Source organism: Cetorhinus maximus, unplaced genomic scaffold (assembly GCF_964194155.1).
Source record: "Cetorhinus maximus unplaced genomic scaffold, sCetMax3.hap1.1 HAP1_SCAFFOLD_196, whole genome shotgun sequence".
NCBI classification, from domain to species: domain Eukaryota; kingdom Metazoa; phylum Chordata; class Chondrichthyes; order Lamniformes; family Cetorhinidae; genus Cetorhinus; species Cetorhinus maximus.
Genome location: NW_027596175.1, coordinates 662,680 through 681,219, shown reverse-complemented (window position 1 = coordinate 681,219; position 18,540 = coordinate 662,680). Strand labels below are relative to the sequence as shown.

The 18,540-nt window shown below is 42.2% G+C and overlaps 1 protein-coding gene across 5 annotated transcripts in view; it reads left to right on the top strand.

Annotated features, from left to right (window-relative positions):
* The window catches only part of mkxa (mohawk homeobox a), a 75,310-nt gene that overhangs the window by 8,414 nt on the left and 48,356 nt on the right, over nucleotides 1–18,540 (top strand). For all 5 annotated transcript variants that reach the window (XR_013574242.1, XM_078535001.1, XM_078534998.1 and 2 more), the window contains one exon: nucleotides 3,603–3,756. Coding sequence is in view for 4 of the 5 variants with exons in the window: in XM_078535001.1 (XP_078391127.1) it covers nucleotides 3,603–3,756 (154 nt within the window). In the remaining variant the exon portion in view is untranslated. The remainder of the gene's footprint in view (nucleotides 1–3,602; nucleotides 3,757–18,540) is intronic.

The following is an 18,540-nucleotide window of genomic DNA, read 5'->3' as shown; positions in this document are numbered from 1 at the left end:
TTTTAAATCAAATCCATTGGGCTCGGCGTTTCTTTTAGTTAACATTAAATTTCTCAGTCCCACCCTTCCAAGATATTACTTTAATCTTTTGTGACTTGTAATAATTGTGAAGGCCCAGACTGGACAGTATTGTGAAAATTCCACTTTGCCGTATTTTGTTTCACTCCCTCATGTTAAGAATCTGTCTCTCAATACCACACACGATGCCTTGCTTTAATATTTTTATCAGCTGGTTATACAATACTTTTTGCTTTGATGCAACACAGCTTTGACTCCAAGATATGCGCAGGGAACGACTCAGTCATGTATGCTCTAAAAAAAATCCTGCAACTAAGTAATAGTCAATGGTAGAAATAAATTATTAAGTCAGTAATATTTTTTATTTGTTCACTGGATGTGGGCATCGCTGGCAAGGCAGTATTTTTATTGCCCATCCCTAATTGTCCTTGAGAGGGTGGTGGTGAGCTGCCTTCTTGAACCATAGGTACACCCACAGTACTGTTTTGAAGGGTGTTCCAGGATTTTGACCCAGCAACAGTGAAGGAACGTTGATAATAGTTCCAAGTCAGAATGGTGTGTGACTTGAAAGAGACTTGCAGATGTTGGTATTCCCATATGTCTGCTGCCTTTGTTCTTCTAGGTAGTAGAAGTGTTGTCGAAGGAGCCTGGTGAGTTGCTGCCATGCATCTTGTTGATGGTAACTGCTGCCATTGTGTGCTGTGATAGAGAGAATGAATGTTTAAGGCAGTCACTGGGGTACGCATCAAGCAGGCTGATTTGTTTTGGATGGTTTTGAATTTCTTGAATGTTGTTGGAGCTGTATTCATTCAGGCAAGTGGAATGCATTCCGCTTCCACTCACATTCCTGACTGATGCTTTGTGGATGATAGGTAGGCTTTGGGGAGTCAGAAGGCAAGTTATTTTCCAGATAGTTCCCAGTCTCTGACCAGCTATTGTAGCTTCGGTATTTATATGGCTGGTCAATGGTAACCCCTAGAATGTTGATAGTGGGGGATTCAGCACTGGCAATGCCATTGAGTGTCAAGGGGCGATGGTTAGATTCTCTCTTGTTGGAGATGGACATTGCCTGGCACTTGTGTGGCATGAATGTTACTTGCCACATATCAACCCAATCCTGAATGTTGTCAAGGTCTTGCTGCATGTGGCATGGACTGCTTCAGTATCTGAGTAGTAGTGAATGGTGCTTAACATTGTGCAATCATCAGTGAACATCCCCAGTTCTGACTGATTTTAGTGGGAAGGTCATTGATGAAACAGCTCAAGGTGACTGGGCCTAGGACATTACATTATCCTGAGGAAGGCTTGCAGGGATAGCCAGAGGCTGTGATGATTGACCTCCAACAACCACAACCATTTTCCTTTGTGTTAGTTATGACTCCAACTGGTGGAGACTTTTCCCCGATTCCTATTGACTTCAATTTTACAAGGGGTCTTTGATGCCAGGCTCAGCTACCTTGGGGCTGAATAATATGGGGGTGGGAGGATGGTGTGGACAGCATGGTCAGCCGCTCCCCCCCACCCGCCGGAAACCACTTGATGTGGAGCCAACGCACTTCACGCCGACCTGTGCCGCAGCCATAAAGCGCTCTGGGGCTGATTAATGAGGGCCGGGTGGGGCTTCTGGCCCTCATTGGGGATTGGCCAGCAGTCCTGGCAGCTCCTGGAAAATGTCAGTGGCCGCTGCCAGGACTGCTGGTGAAGAGAGGATGCCAAGGCCTTGGCTCCCCGGAGCAGGTAAGTCTGGGGTCCGAGGGAGGTTTGGGTTGGGGGTGGAGGGGGTGGGTTTAACAGAGGGAGTGGGCAGTAAGGAAGGGGCTGTTCAGCCTAAGGAGGGCCCTCTCTGCAATCGGCAAAGGGCAGCTCCTGATGAGTGAACCCTTCCCCCCTCCCGGGCTTTGCTAAAGGTTTTATGGCAGGGGCAGCATATTATCATGGTCATTGGCTTGATAACAAGCCTAATTGACCCTGAATTGTTCATTTAAATGTGGCGAATGGGCTACCGATTTCAGTGCCCACCCGCCTCCCCATGTATTATGGGGCGGTGGGCAGGAAGCTGGTGGGATGCGCACTCACACTATTTTATCTGCCCCCCCCCCCACCCCCTGCTAGAAACACACCTGCCGGGGGAATATAAAATTCAGCCCCTGATGTCAAGGGCAGTCATTCTCTCTCCTCTCCTTTGGAATTTAGCTCATTTGTGATGTTTGGACCAAGGCTGTAATGAGGTTTGGAGCCAAGTGGCCCTGAAGGAACTCAAAATAAGCATGTTATTTCTGAGTAAGTGTCACTTGATAGCACATGTATCAATGACACATTCCATCACTTAGCTGATGATTGAGAGTGGACTGAAGGGATGGTAATTGGCCAGATTGGACATATCTGGATGGTTTTCCTGATTGTTAGGTAGTGTTATAGCTGCACTTGAACAGCTTAGATTAAAACTTAAACCTAAATTAATCCAAATATTATTGTTCATAATTGTCTATTATTTCTTTGTGCCAGATTGCTGTTTCATATTTACAAGAAACAGGCAAATTCTTTTGATCATTGTTTAATTGCAGTAAATTTGGTATTTTGTGTTTATAAAGTCAATCATTTATTTTATCATCTTCCAACTGTGATTCAATCAAAATTCAATTTCTCATAGTTTTTAAAATATCTTTGCTGTACTCAATAACATCTGCAACCAGGTCCCAGATTTGCTTGGATTTTTTTTAAGCTCAGTACTTCTTCCAATTGGCAGGACAGTGCTTGCTGCTGGTTAGCTGAACTCTTCTGCTTCCCCCAGTGACCACAATCAGCATGAAACCTTCCCTGCCACGTTCTGTTATACTATCTGTGTAGAGCTCAAAGCAAATTCTGGTTCCAGTGAGCAGCCAAGTAATGCGCCTCAATGCATCAACATATGGTGGCCCTGCTGCCATGAAATCTTATCTACTTAACTCCACTGATTCACTTTAACTGTTTCATTCTGTGAACAGATAGAGGAACTGAATAACCAAATGCATCCAAAATCTCCAAACTCTCAGGCTGAGATGTGAAAGGTCCAACTAGAAATGGTTGATGAGACATTTTCTGAAGCTGTGCTCTTACTTTGGGCATCTGAAAGCTTCACCATAATTGTTAACAAATTGTTTTGCTCACCATTATCAACTACTGTAATACAAAATGAAAACCTGTGGTTTTGGCAAACAAAAGTTGGAGTCAAAACAATTGTTTTAGCTATTTTTTAAAAAATGAGTCGAATTTTAGAATCTCATCCCAGAAATCCAAACAAAATTTCACAGGAATTTGAGGTTGGTACCATAATAAAAGCATTAGTGGGAACGTCATGAGCTGCTGACATGTTGTTTTTGCCTAACATATGTTGCAAAAAGGTTTGCCACACATAAACTATTTACGTTTATGAATTGGCATATGATGTTCATATAAAATCTAATGATGTGCATTTATATTTATAATTAACACCATACAAGTCAATCAGTGTCCCTGGATGACTTTTTTAACTGAGACTTTTGGAACTCATGTTTTGTTATCAATTAACTATTTATCTTTGACAAATTCTCATGTTTCTCAAATAGGTTTCCAACTGGTTTGCAAATGCTAGGCGCCGTCTGAAAAATACTGTTAGACAACCGGATTTGAGCTGGGCATTGCGAATAAAGTTATATAACAAGTACGTCCAGGGCAACGCAGAACGACTCAGCATTAGCAGTGACGACACATGTTCAGAAGGTATGGCAAATGAAGAAAAAGAAAGTTCAACTCCATATTTTTATTTTAGAACATGTTTTATTGTTAATTGGCACTACCTTATTACAGAATGTTCTGGTACTTATGGATATAGGAATCAACATTCAGTCCAACAATGGTTGTGCTCTCTCAATAGAAAGTAAAACGTAATGTTAAGCAAAAACACTAAACACAATTGATTTTTTTAAATGAGTTGATTTGGCTGCTAGATTATAGGTTCCTTTGTACCGAAGAATATTATTAAAAATTGCAAACTTTTAAAAAAGGAAATCTATTTTAAGCAAGTGTGTTCAAGACAGTACATTCCACAGATATAAATATTTCTGCATATTATCAAACCCAATGTTATTAAAAGATTTTTTTAAAATCCTGGGGGTACAATCACTGAAAAAGATAAATTAAAAGGCATAAAATAAAACAAAATATAAGTTTCTTCTTTTCTTCTTTACAATAAATTTAACCAAAATGTAGATGAGCGCAAGCTGGTGGGCAAGAATGATGAAAAGTGTTAACAGACCTTTCCTCAAGATTTTCCACGACTCAGAATTTTGGTTCAATGCAAAAAAAAAAGTTTCTTAAGGGCAAGCAAAAAAAAAACCTGAAGTTTTGCATGAGAGTGGAAAATAATATGAAAATTGAGTTCATTGTGTGCAGCCAAGCGTGTGAGTTAGTTGTTTTAAGGAGTGACAAGCTTTCAAAGTTTCAGCAGAGCTCTGTTGGAAATAGTGAGTGACAGATTTGCAGGGTTTGTGGTCCCATTGTTGCTATTAATCCAATGGTTCCTTCTGGGAGCCCCAATTCTTTTCAAAGTCTTAACTTCTAACAGCATGTCCCAACTTCTACTGCCCTGACCTGTCTCAACTACCACTGCAATGGATCGGATAATTAACCATGGGATGAATTTTATGGGAAAACAGTCAGGTAGATCCATAAAGGCCATTCGCAGCAAACCCCCCCCACCCTCCCCACCCCCCCAACCCCACCGGTCCACTCCCCCAACCTCCCCGATCCCTCCATTATTTTACGGGCAACCGGGCAGGTGCTGGCTGGGTAGGCCAGTCATGGCCCAATTGGGGCCCTTAAGTGGCCAATTAATGCCCAATTGAGGGCCTTAAATCATCAATGTTCTGATATAACAGGCAGCAGGAGAGGCCTGCGCCCAACGTGTAGCTGAGTAGGTTTTCCTATTAAAAAAGTTCTTGCTTTGTGGGCTGCTGGTCAGTGAAAGGGGGAGGGTGCCTTTTTCCTGGGCCTCCTGTGTCAATCAAAGGAACCCCTCCCACAGCTTTGCCTCCCGATGTCCGCCCTCCCTTTCTAACATGTCCATTCCATTCCCCCACCACCCAGATCCATCACTAAACACCACCTTCTTGGTCTATCTGCAGCACTAGCAGTGGATATCCTACTGGCTGGCAGTTCTATAAGGTGGGACTTCCCCCTGGAGATGGACGGAATTCCCCCCCTCATACTAAAGGGCCTTCGCTTGAAAAATTAAAGTGAGGCAAGCCGGCTAAGAGGAGGTGGGCTCACCCCTGAAATTTACATTGAGATGGTGAGAGCCCACCCTCAACATAATATCCAGCCCTATTTGTGTACTCCCACATGCACAACTCTTATTGTTGTGTCCATTGCACTTAGATGGCTGAACATGTAAGGTCATTTTCTGTACGTTACATCATCGAATTCCAACTGTCTTAAAAATACCCTGACAATATATGTTCTTCTTCTTTCTATTAAGTACAGTTGATTTTCTTCCCTTATCTTGGTCACCTTTTCAAAGTCATAGAATATTTTATTACCTGCTACCAAATCTACAGCCATGAAGATTGACCCCAATTAGTAATTTGCTGCAACACTTCTTAAGTCTTGTTGAAATGTATGTGATGGATGAATTTACAAGCAAGAGCTTTTTTCAGTGGCAAATTAGTGAAATAGATAAAACAACTTTGCACTCAAAAGGGAAGCATGTGAAATACACAGATAGCTAGCTTTCTACTGATGTACTTCAGGTTTACCAGGAGTTGGGCCAGGAATTTGCAGGTTGAACTGGCAGTCCACATTAGGTCATTTTAGATTGGGCTTCCATCAGAAGTTAAACCGCAAGTCCTAGCAGGAAGTCTGGGGGGCGCTATTAGCAGGGAGTCTCTTACCTTGAGAATCTCAGTTGCAATCAATGTTTTGTTTATTATGTCCTCTGAAAATCAGGAAATGCTTTCACACATTTTTAACTGGCTTTAACCTGTATTTCATGTTAAAGGCAACAGAATATATATGGAGGTCTCATGGCTCAGTGGGTAGTATCCCTACCTCTGAGCCAGAAGCTCTGGGTTCGAGTCCCACTCTAGGACTTGATGGTCACAGAGGATGTGTTTGTAATGTGGCCAAACAGGCTGATTGTCAACCTACAAATCTTTCCAATGTGCCTATGGCAGGCAGTAAGACAGTAAGAGCAGGAGAGACTCCTGGTCAGCCATGCTCCGGTTCCTACCCCCAGATAGGGGAAGACTGGTGGCAGGAATTCAGCTGTGAAACAACTGCCAAATTCAAAATCTGATGGTTGACATCAAGCTGGTCACTCAGCATTGTAGTGACCCCCATGTAACATGGAAAAAGCTGAAAGAAGAAGAAAGACAACAGTATATATGCCTTGAGGCTTCAGCATGCATACAGTCCCACACAGACAAGACCAAGGAGGGATTCTACACCCTCTTGAGCCATCCCTAGCAGGCGACAATCGACCTTCCTCAAGGATTTCAATGCCAGAGTCGGAAAGGATATGAATCTCTGGAAGGGCTTGATAGGCTAAGGAAAGTGTAGGGAAAGCAAACTCCAATGGAGTTCCCCCCGCTGACAAAATGTCTAGAACATGAGCTTGTCATAACCAACACGCTGTTCTGCCAGCAAGACAAGCACAAGACCTCATAGAAACATTAACAGTCCAAACACTGGTACCTGCTCAACCACGTCATTATTCGAGTAAGGGACAACAGAGATGTCCACATCATCCACACCATCACAGGTACTGATGACTGCTAAACCAATCCCTGCCTTAACTGATCTACAATGTCTGTCAGCCTGGCTCCCAAATAACAGAAGCAATGTCACAAGAAAATTAACATTGAAAGCCTCAATAATCCCACCAAGATGGCCCTTCTCAGTCAACCTCTCAACCTCCAGTCACCAGGAGCTACAGTGTGCTCATAGTGCCTGACTAAGAGATACAGGACCTAATCGAGTGCAAGCACAAAGCTTTCATTGATTGGAGACTTCTCATCTGAGACTCTGTCTTCAACTCAAGCATCCTCAATACCCGCCTGGTTCGGTCTTGGTGCTTCCCCGGACCTGATGAAGTTGAAAAAGCCATTATTCAACAGCTGAAAACAACAAAGACCCTGGAGCAGAGGGAATCCTTGATGAAATTCTGAAATGTGGCAAGATACAGTCCTGGCATATCTACACAACCTCATTCCCTCATCTGGGAAGAGGAGGGTATGACGGGGAATCTCAAGGATGCTGTGATCATGACTATAATCAAGAAGGGAGACAAGTCAAATTGCGGAAGCTACAGAGGTGTCTCCCTGCTGTCTGCATACAGAAGACCATTGCAAGGATCCTACTCAACTGCCTCCTCCAAGCAGCTGAGAAATTCCTTCCAGAGTCACAGTGCAGCTTTCGCCCATCGAGAGGCACCACAGACATGATCTTCACTACATGCAAATTGAAGAAAAGTTCAAGGAACAGCACCAATCATTGTATATGGTCTTTTGCAACCTCACTAAAACCTTTTGGCTCTATTAATCATGAAGGTGGAGTATCCTCCTCAAAGTTGACAGTCCTCAGAAATTTGTCACCATCCTCTGACTACTCCATGATGACATGCAAGACATGATCCTCACCAACAGAACCACCACAAACCCTATCTCAATGAAAACTGTGGTCAAACAAGGCTGTGTCATTGCACCATAAGATCATAAAACCATAAGACGTAGGAGCAGAAATAGGTTATTCAGCCCATCGAGCCTGCTCTGCCATTCAATGAGATCATGGCTGATCTGATAATCCTCAATTCCAGTTTCCTGCCTTTCCCCCATAACCTTTGATTCCCTTACTGATTAAAAGTCTGTCTATCTCAACCTTGAATATACTTAACGACCCAGCTTCTACAGCCCTCTGCGATAAAGAATTCCACAGATTCACTACCCTCTGAGAGAAGAAATTCCTCCCCATCTCTGTCTTAAATGGGCAACCCCTTATTCTGAGATAGTACTATTTCTCTAGTGATAATTATTGTATTTATTTCCTCCCCGCCTTTTGCCCCTTGATTATTTAGTATTTTTGGTATGCTATTAGTGTCTTCTCCTGTGAAGACTGATGCAAAGTATTTATTCAACTCCGCTGCCATTTCCTGGTTCCCCACTATTATTTCCCCAGCCTCATTCTTTAAGGGGCCTATGTTCACTTTGGCCTCGCTCTTCCTTTTTATATATTTAAAGAAGCTCTCACTGTCTGTTTTTATATTACTTGCTAGTTGACCCTCAAAGTTTATTTTCTCCCTCTTTATTATTTTTTTGGTCATCTTTTGTTGTTTTTTAAAACTTTCCCAACCCTCTGACTTACCACTAAGTTTTATGTTTTTTCTTTCAATTTGATACTTCCTTAACCTTATACACCAATTCTCTTCTCCATTTTTCTTGCTACAATACTGCACCACATCTTTAGGAAATTTTCCACAGGTGTAGAGATAATCTACAGAACAGATGGGAAACTCTTCAACCTATGCCACCTTCAATCCAAAACGAAATTGACTCCAACCTCAGTCATAGAGTTTCAGCATGCAGACAACCCTTGTTTGTGTGCTTACTCAGAAACTGACCTCCAGGCCATTGTCGATTGCTTCTCCGAAGCATGTGAGAAAATGGGCCTTTCACTTAGCACCCAGAAAACTAAGGTCCTCTTCCAACCAATTCCCACAGCAAAGCACCTACCCCCATTGATTAAGATCAATGCCGAGATCCTGGAAAATGTGGACCATTTTCTGTATTTTGGGAGACTCCTCTCGATGAAGGCAGACATAGATGATGAAATTCATCATCCCCTCCAATGTGCCAGCTCAGCTTTTGGCTGACTGTGAAAAAGAGTATTTGAGGACCAGGATCTCAAACCCAAGATTAAGATCATTGTTTACCAAGCAGCAGTGATCCCTGTGCTCCTATATGCTTCAGAGACTTGGAGAACCTACAGCAAGCATCTCAAAGCACTGGAAAAGTACCATCGGCGGTCCCTTCACAAGATCCTCCCAATCTGATGGCAAGAAAGACAGTCCAACAGCAAAGTCCTCTCCCAAGCCAACTGGCCCAACATCAAGGCACTAATCACTCAAAATAAGTTCCACATGTCGTTCGTATGCCTGACACCAGACTCCTGAAGCAACTGATCTATCCTGAACTTGGTTGCAGCAGGAGACTCCCAGGAGAACAACAGGAACACTTTAGGGATCTCCTCAAAGCATCCCTGGAGAGTCAAAGATACCCTGCTGACTCTTGGGGCTGAATCTTGCGGTCGGCATGTGGGGGTAGGCCTGACACGCCAACACGTAAAATGACGTGTGACAATGTCAGGCGTGTGTCCTGATATCATCATGCGTCATTTTGATATTTCGTTTGGCACGCCCACCGAACTGTCAATGGCCTATTAAAGCCATAAAAAAGTAATTAAACTTGTTAAGAACGCTGTCCATCCAACCTTAAGGTTGGCGGGCAGGTGAAGAGCCCAAGCGGCCTTCGCATTTTTCAGGAAACCTCATCCACGGGTGGGATGAGGTTTCCTGAAGCTTTTATAAAATAAATAAATAAAATTTCCTAACTTCACAAACATGTCCCAGCTCATGTGACACTGTCAAATGAGGGGACATGTTTAAATAAATTTTTACTTTATTTATTAAAAAGTTTTCCTCATCCATTCAATCTGCGCGAAATAGCATAGGCCCCGACTCTCCCTCCTCCCCCCACCCGCACAGATAGTACTGAGCACTACTGGCCATGCGTTACGCTGGGCGGGCCTTAATTAGCCCGCCTGGGTAAAATGGCGGCACGCAGCCGATTGCAGGCAACAATCGGCTCTACCCCTGCCCCTGCCCCTGCCCCTGTCCCTGCCCCTGCCCGCCATAGGAAAAATTCTCCCCTTGGGAAACCCTGGTTTGTAACCAACCAAAATGGAGAAGGCTCATTCAGTTAGGAACCAAACACATCGAGAAACCTTGTTTGGAATGTGCAGGAGAGGAAGTCAAAGTGTTGGAGGGAGTGCACAAACCTCCAACCCAACCATTTACTCAACTCTTCAAGCACTACATGCCCCACATGTGGCAGAGTCTGCAGATTGCGCACTGGATTTATCAGCCATTTCACAACCCATCAAACCGGAGTTGAAGCAAGTCATCCTTAATCTTGAGGGACCACAGACTAGTTGACATCAGCTAACTCAATACAGACTAAGGATTGCAGTTGACGTCCCCCTGTTCTGTATAGCTTAGTACCATATCATCGCAGATCTGGATAACCAGAGCAGCTCCTGCACTTGCTGTATGAGGATATTCTCCTTGATGGATTGAGGATTGTAATGTAATTATTACATGCAATGAAAGGTAATTTGCAATTGATTTTCAAAAATAAAACTCAATATTATCAAATATTTCCTCCATAATTTCTTTCTATGAGATGTAAAGGGTAGCATATGCATTGAACTCTCTGACTTCCCAAACATCATAAAAGGAAGCACAGTATCTATTGCCTGCCTATGTCTTCTACCAGTCATGCCTTGTTACTGTATTTATGTTGTAAAGTTAATAGCAGTTAAAGTTAGACAGGGATATTTTGTTTACTTCTTCCCTAAAATTCCACTGCTGCAACATTACAGATGGCGATGGTTTCCATCATTCACTGTTCCCATTCATAATTTTAATAAAGTGGCAATTAAAAATTTCATAGGACAAAATGTATCTACTGAATGTCTTTAACTAGGTGACTGCCATCAAATGTGATGCTGTTCTCTTTCTGCTGGCGATTCTACCTTTTGTGGTGTGGTTAATTGACAATCTGACAGAAAGTAGAATGTTATTAACTCCAATAAGAAGAGTTGATCAGCTCCCTGTCTTCAGAATCAAAAAATCTTGCTGCTGGGCTGTGTACCCTTAAAAGACATAGATTGGATGAGGTGGCCTATTCTATGCCAGAGTTCATGCTCTCCAATAGCATTGAGGTGTGGCCAGGACATTAGTCATTCCTCATTGATTGGAGCAGCAGAACAAGAGTTGGCAGAAGCACAGAGCTGCTGCAGCTGCACTTCAACATCCTGTATCAACCCAATCAAAGTGTGACAGGATAGCAACAGTGAAGCTTAACTCTCCACTGTAAAGCTGTCTTGTAGACAGCATAATTACTCACAATTGTCCTCACATAGAGAAGTACAAAGGCAGGTCTGTTTGCTCAAACAAGGATTTGGGGGGATTTTGTTATGCACAGGAATCTCTGATTGCCTCCCATCCACACTGTCATAAATTCTCTGAGTAGTTTCATTCTTCGGCAATCATGATCAATTTTATGAAATACTTGCCGTAATTATTGTCACTTCCAGCTGCACCTATTCTTATGCTTACAAATATACAAAAATAGTTTAAAGGGATAACAAAGATCACTAAGAACCACTGGCAAGACTGGAAGGTGTCAAGTGGTGTGTTGAGCTTCCCACTGGTATTCTGTGCAGGCTTTTGATGTAGATGTTGAGATGTAGCGACAGCGACTCTTGTGTTGTTTCCAACTCTTAAGGTATTCTTTTAAAAGACTACCAGCCTAGCCATAACTACAAATCTTATGGAAAATAAGTTGAAAAATGGAATCAGTCTGATAATTTCAACATTGTTATGACCTGTTAAACTTTTCATAAAATCAAATATAAGGGAAATAATAAAATATGTTTTACCCAGTTCTTTTCCTGAAAGTTTTAATTATCATGGTAAATAGGAGTAATATCCGATGTTTTCAATATAGCTACGATTTTGAACTGTGCACTTAAATTTTGCATGACTAGAAAAATGAATTTTCATTTATAAAATTAGTGAATTGTGCTAGCAAAACGTCTTTTAGCTGAAGTTGAAAAACACACTTAATAAATGTTAGGCTTCACATATTTCTATTGTTTTTATCTTGGCTGGGGATTATGTGATAACATTATTTGCACATCGTACTAATTGATGAAAAGGACCTATCAAATCTGGAGACAGGGGTGGTAATCCTGAAATCTAAAAAAAAAATCCATATCAGAATTGTACCCAAGGTTCAAATTACACATGTGATGGTTTATGAAGTGAATGTTTCAATAAAAAGTGTTTTAGTTTGGAAATAAAACATTATAGCAGATTCCAATAAGGTTTATATCTAAGCGCCCAATGATGGAGCTGCTGAAAGATTAAATATGAGATTTATTAGGATAGACTCATGTAAGACTTGAAGTTAATCAGTTAGAATAGAAGTTCCTAATTTATAATGTCCTAAGAAAGCAGAATAGATAAAGGAATAAATGTGTTATTGTATGGAAGGAATATATATAAACCTCACTAAATTAGTAGGCATCTTTCTGAATGATGTCAGTATATTTATAAAGCCTAGGTAAAACTTTTTGATTTAAAAATACTTAAGGCATTGTGCTAAATTTGAACAGTTTAGTGGACCCATGTCCATAAATACCCACTTCACTTGAATGAAGCAAATGTTTCTGGGTATCATATCGCTGGCTGTTCATTGTACTTTACTCAGAAGCAGTGGAACTCTTTATAAAATATGACTGTTAGCAAACAGTCAGGGGCAGTGTGAGTACTCTCTGAAACAACTACTGTGACTTCCCCCCCTACTGCAGTTATAATGCACCAGTACAAACTCCAGTAACCATGAGGTTATCTCCTTGAGATGATTTCATACCTATTGGTTTTAATGTGGTTGGAGTCAAGTGACTGATCAGTCACTCAAATGATGAGTTGCACCATCATTTCAGATGCATTGTTGTGGTAGTCCATTACATCATGTCAACCACATGTATGCACATTAGGATTGAATTACATGTTCCAGTGAATCTTTTTCTTTCATTTTTCATTCACAAGATGTGGGCATTGCTGGCCAGGCCTGCATTTGTTACCCATCCCTATTGCCCTTGAGAAGATGGTGGTAAGCCACCTTCTTGAACTGATGCAGTCCATGTGGTGTAGGTACACCCACTATGTTGTTAGGGAGAGAGTTCCAGAATTCTGACCTTCAACAGTGAAGAAACGGTCATATATTTCCAAGTTGAGATGGTGTGTGGCTTGGAGGGGAACTTGCAGGTGGTGCTGCTCCTATGCATCTGCTGCCAATGTCCTTCAAGGTGATAGAGATGACCTGATGTGTGGACAAAAGCAAGATCTGCAAGGTGGATGAGAAGGCTGGCCATGGCACCATGGTACAGGAAGCCATTCAAGCAGGGGGAGCAACAACATAGTGAGGGGGATTGAAACTGCTCTCTGCAGCAAAGAGCGAGAGTCCAGATGGCTGTGTTGCCTGCCCAGTGCTAGAGTTTGGGACATCTGCTCAGGGCTGGAGAGGAACTTCAGTGGGAGGGGGAGGATGCAATTGCCATGGTTCACGTAGGTACCAACAACATAGGCAGGACAAGGAAAGAAGTCCTGTATAGTCGGTATGAGAAGCTAAGTACCACATTGACAAGCAGAACCTCAAAAGTAATAATCTCTGGATTATTACCTGAGCCACGTGCAAACTGACATAGGGCAAATGAGATTAAAGAGATGAATGCGCGGCTCAAAGACTGGTGTGGGAGAAGTGGGTTCTGGTTTGTGGGACACTGGCACTAGCACTTGGGAAAGTGGGATCTCTACCATTGGAACGATCTAACCTGAACTGTGATGGGATGAGTATTCTTAAGAAATGCATAACTAGGGAAGTAGAGAGGGTTTTAAAATAAACAAGGGGGGATGAGGGATCAAGCTTAGGTAGATGTGGAAAATCAAGGTGTAGATTCAAAGCAGGAGACCATAATAGTAATATGGGGAATAAGGTCATAGAATAGCAGGAAGGGACAGAGAGATAAAAGCTAAGAATACAGCAATAGTCAAGACTAGATGTTACAAAGAGAACAAAAAGGCAAAACTGAAGGCTTTGTATCTGCATGCGTGTAGCATTCATAACAAAGTAAAGGAACTGATAGTGCACATTGATGTAAATAAATATGATCTAATAGCCATTATGGGGACGTGGCTGTAGGATGACAAGGACTGGGTCCTGAATATTGAAGGGTATATGACATTCAAGAAGAATAGAAAGCTAGGGAAAGGTGGAGGGGTAGCACTCTTAATCAAGGATAGCATTGGTGCAATAGTTAGAGATGACCTTGGTTCAGGAGATCAGGATGTAGAATCGGTTTGGGTGGAGATGAGGATTAGTAGGGGAAAGATGCCATTAGTGGAAGTGGTCTACAGGCTCCTTAACACTAACCACAATATAAGGCAAAGTATACAAGAATAAATATTGGGTGCTTGTGATAAAGGGATGGCAATAATCATGGATGATTTTAATTTACATATAAACTGGAAAAATCAGATTGGCAGTAGTAGCCTGGATGAAAAGTTCATAGAATGCTTTCGAGATAGTTTTTCAGAGCAGCATGTTCTGGAACCAATCAGAGAGCAGGTTATATTAGACTTGGTATTGTGTAATGTGACAGGACTAATTAATGACCTCAGAATGAAGACACCCCTAGGTAGCAGCAACCACAATATGGTTAAATTTTATATCCAATTTGAAAGAGAGAAGAATGGGTCCAAGACTAGTATTTTAAACTTAAATAAGGGCACTATGTGGGCATGAAAGCTGAGCTAACTGAAGTGAACTGGGATACTAGGCTAGGGGATAGATCGATGAGCAGTGGCAGACATTTAAGGGGATATGTCAGAATACTCAGAATAAGTATATTCCTACTGTAAAGAAAAATTCTAAGGGGACGACCCACCATCCATGGTTAACTAAAGAAGTTAAGGAAAGCATCAAACTTATGAAAAAAACATATAACTGTGCAATGATGAGTGGCAGATCGGGTAATTGGTCAGAATATAAAGAACTGCAGAGAATGACTAAAAGGTTAATCAGGAGAAAGAAATTAGGGTATGAGAGGAAACTAGCTAGAATTGTAAAAAATGATAGCAAGAGTTTCTACAGTTATTTAAAAAGGAGAAGAGTAGGTAAAGTGAGCGTTGGTCCTCTAGAGAGTGAGAATGGGGAATTAATAGCAGATAATAAGAAAATGGCAGATGAAATGAACAAATATTTTGCTTCTGTCTTCACTATAGAGGATACAAAAAATATTCCAGTAATAGCTGTAAATCAGGAGGTGGAAGGAAGAGGGGAAGTAGGTGAAATCACAATCACTAGGGAAGCGGTACTGAGCAAACTGATGAATCTGTGGGCTGACAAGTCTCCGGGTCCTGATGGACTTCATCCTAGGGTCTTAAAAGTGGTGGCTAATGAGGTATGGTTGAGAGGTGGGTTGGCATTAATTTTCCAAAATTTGCTAGATTCTGGAAAGGTTCCATCAGACTGTAAAGTAGCAAATATAACCCCTCTATTCAAGAAGGGAGGGAAGCAGGAAACAGGAAACTATAGGCCAGTTAGCTTTACGTCATGGGGAAGATGTTAGAATTGATCATTAAGGAGGTTATAGCTAGGCACTTAGAGAAAATTAAGGTAATCGGGAAGAGTCAGCATGGTTTTGTGAAAGGGAAATCATGTTTAATCAATTTGTTGGAATTCTTTGAAGGAGTAACATGAGCTGTGGATAAAGGGGAGCCTGTAGATGTACTGTACTTGGATTTCCAGAAGACATTTGATAAGGTGCCAGATCAAAGGTTATTGCGGAAAATATATTCCCATGGGGTAGGGGGCAACATGTTAGCATGGATAGATGATTGGCTGGCTGGCGGAAAATAGAGTATGCATTAATGGGTCTTTTTCTGATTGGCAGGATGTGACGAGTAGAGTCCCGCAAGGGTCTGTGCTGGGGCTTCAGCTTTTTACAATTTATATCAATGACTTAGATGAGGGAAGTGAAGACATGGTAGCTAACTTTGCAGATGATACAAAGATAGGTAGGAAAGTATGTTGTGAAGAGGACATAAGGAGGTTGCAGACAGATATAGATAGATTGAGTGAGTGGGCAAAAACCTGGCAGGTGGAGTATGAAATAGGAAAATGTGAAGTTTTTCACTTTGGCAGGAAGAATAAAAAAACAGGGTATTACTTAAATGGAGAACGACTGCAGAATTCTGAAATGTAGAGGGGTCTAGGTGTTCTAGTGCATGAGTCACAAAAAGTTAGTATGCAGGTATAGCAAGTAATTAAGAAGGCTAATGGAATGCTACCCTTTATTACAAGAGGACTTGAACATAAAAGTAAGGGTGTTATGCTTCAATTATACAGGCATTGGCGAGACCACATTCTTGAATACTGTGTGCAGTTTTAGTCTCCTTATTTAAGGAAGGATGTCATGCGTTGGAGGTGGTTCAGAGGAGGTTTACTAGATTGATACCTAGATTGAGTGGGTTGTCTTATGAGGAAAGGTTAGACAGACTGGGCTTGTTTCCACTGTAGTTTAGAAGAGTGAGGGGTAACTTGATTGGAGTATATAAAATCCTGAACAGTATTGACAAGGTGGATGTGGAAAGGATGTTTCCTCTTGTGGGTGAGTCGGGGGCACTGTTTCAAAATTAGGGGTCGTCCTTTTAGGACAGAGATGAGGAAAAATGTTTTCTCCCAGAGGGTTGAACAACTTTGGAACTCTCCACCTCAGAAGGTGGTGGAGGCAGGATCATTGAATATTTTTAAGGCAGAGGTAGATAGATTCTTGTTAGGCAAGTGAATCAAAGGTTATCGGTGGGTAGATGAGAATGTGGATTTCAAAACACAGGCAGATAAGTCATGACCATATTAAATGACAGATCAGACTTGATGGGCCAAATGGCCTGTTTCTGCTCCAATTTTGTATGTTCATATATTCATATTTGTTTGGAAGGTGCTGTTAAAGGAGCCTTAGTGAATTGCTACAGTGCATCTTGTAGATGGTACACACTGTTGCCACTATGTTGGTGCTGGAGGGAATGATTGTTTAAGGTGGTGGATGGGGTGCCAATCAAGTGGGCTGCTTTATTCTGGAGGGTGTCGAGCTTCTTGAGTGCTGTTGGAGCTGCACTCATCCAGGCAAGTGGAGAGTATTCCATCATACCCCTGATTTGTGCCTTGTAGAGGGTAGACAGGATTTGGGAGTCAGGAAGTGAATTACTAGCCACAGAAATCCCAGCCTCTGACCTTCCCTTGTAGCCACAGTATTTATATGGCTAGCCCAGTTCAATCTTGACCCTAGGAAGTTGATAGTGGGGGATTCAGCAATGGTCATGCTGTTGAATGCTAAGTGGAGATGATTAGATTCTTTCTTGTTGGAGATGGTCATTGCCTGGCACTTATCTGGTGCAAATGTTACTTGCCATTTGTCATCCCAAGCCTGAATATTGTCCAAATCTTGTTGCATTTGGACATGGACTGCTTCAGTGTCCGAGGAGTCATGAATAGTGCTGAACATTGTGCAATCATCAGTGAACATCTCCACTTCTGACCTTACGATGGAAGGAAGATCATTGATGAAGCAACTGAAGATTGTTGGGCCTAGGATACTACCCCGAGGAAACCCTGGGACCGAAATGTTTGGCCTCCAATAATCGCAATCATCTGAATTTGTGCTAGGTATGACTCCAACCAGTGGAGAGTTTTCCCCCAGTTCCCATTAACTTCAGATTTACTGGGGCTCCTTGATGCCACACTCGGTCAAATGCTGCTTTGATGTCAAGGGTAGTAACCCTCATCTCACCTCTTGAGTTCAGCTCTTTTGTCATGTTTGAACCAAGGCTGTAATGAAGTCAGGAGCTGAGTGACTCTGGCGGAAACCAAGCTGAGTGTCAGTGAGCAGATTATTGCCGTGTAGGTACCAATTGATAGCATTGTCAATGACCCCTTCCAACACTTTAATGATGACCCAGAGTAAACTGATGAGGCCATAATTGGCCGGGTTGGATTTGCTCTGCTTTTTGCGTACAGGACATATCTGGACACGTTTCCACATTTTCAGGTAGATGCCAATGTTGTCATAGGGTTATACAGCACAGAAACAGGCCTTTCAGCACATCATGTTCATACCGGCCATCAAGCACCTATCTATTCTAATCCCATTTTCCAACACTTGGCCCATAGCCCTGTATGCTATGGCATATCAAGTGCTCATCTAAGTACTTCTTAAATGTTGTGAGGGTTCCTGCCTCTACCACCCCCTCAGGCAGTGTGTTCCAGATTCCAACCACCCTCTGGGTGAAAACATTTTTCATCAAATCCCCTCTAAACCTCCTGCCCCTTACCTTAAATCTATGCCCACTGGTTATTGACACCGCTAAGGGGATACTCTATATATGCCCCTCATAATTTTGTATACCTCAATCAGGTTCTCCCTCAGCCTTCTCTGCTCTGAGGAAAACAACCCTAGCCTATCCCAGTCTCTCTTCATAGCTGAAACACTCCAGCCCAGGCAACATCCTGGTGAATCTCCTCTGCACCCTCTCCAGTGCAATCACATCCTTCCTATAGTGCGGCAACCAGAACTGCACGCAGTACTCCAGCTGTGGCCTAACTAGTG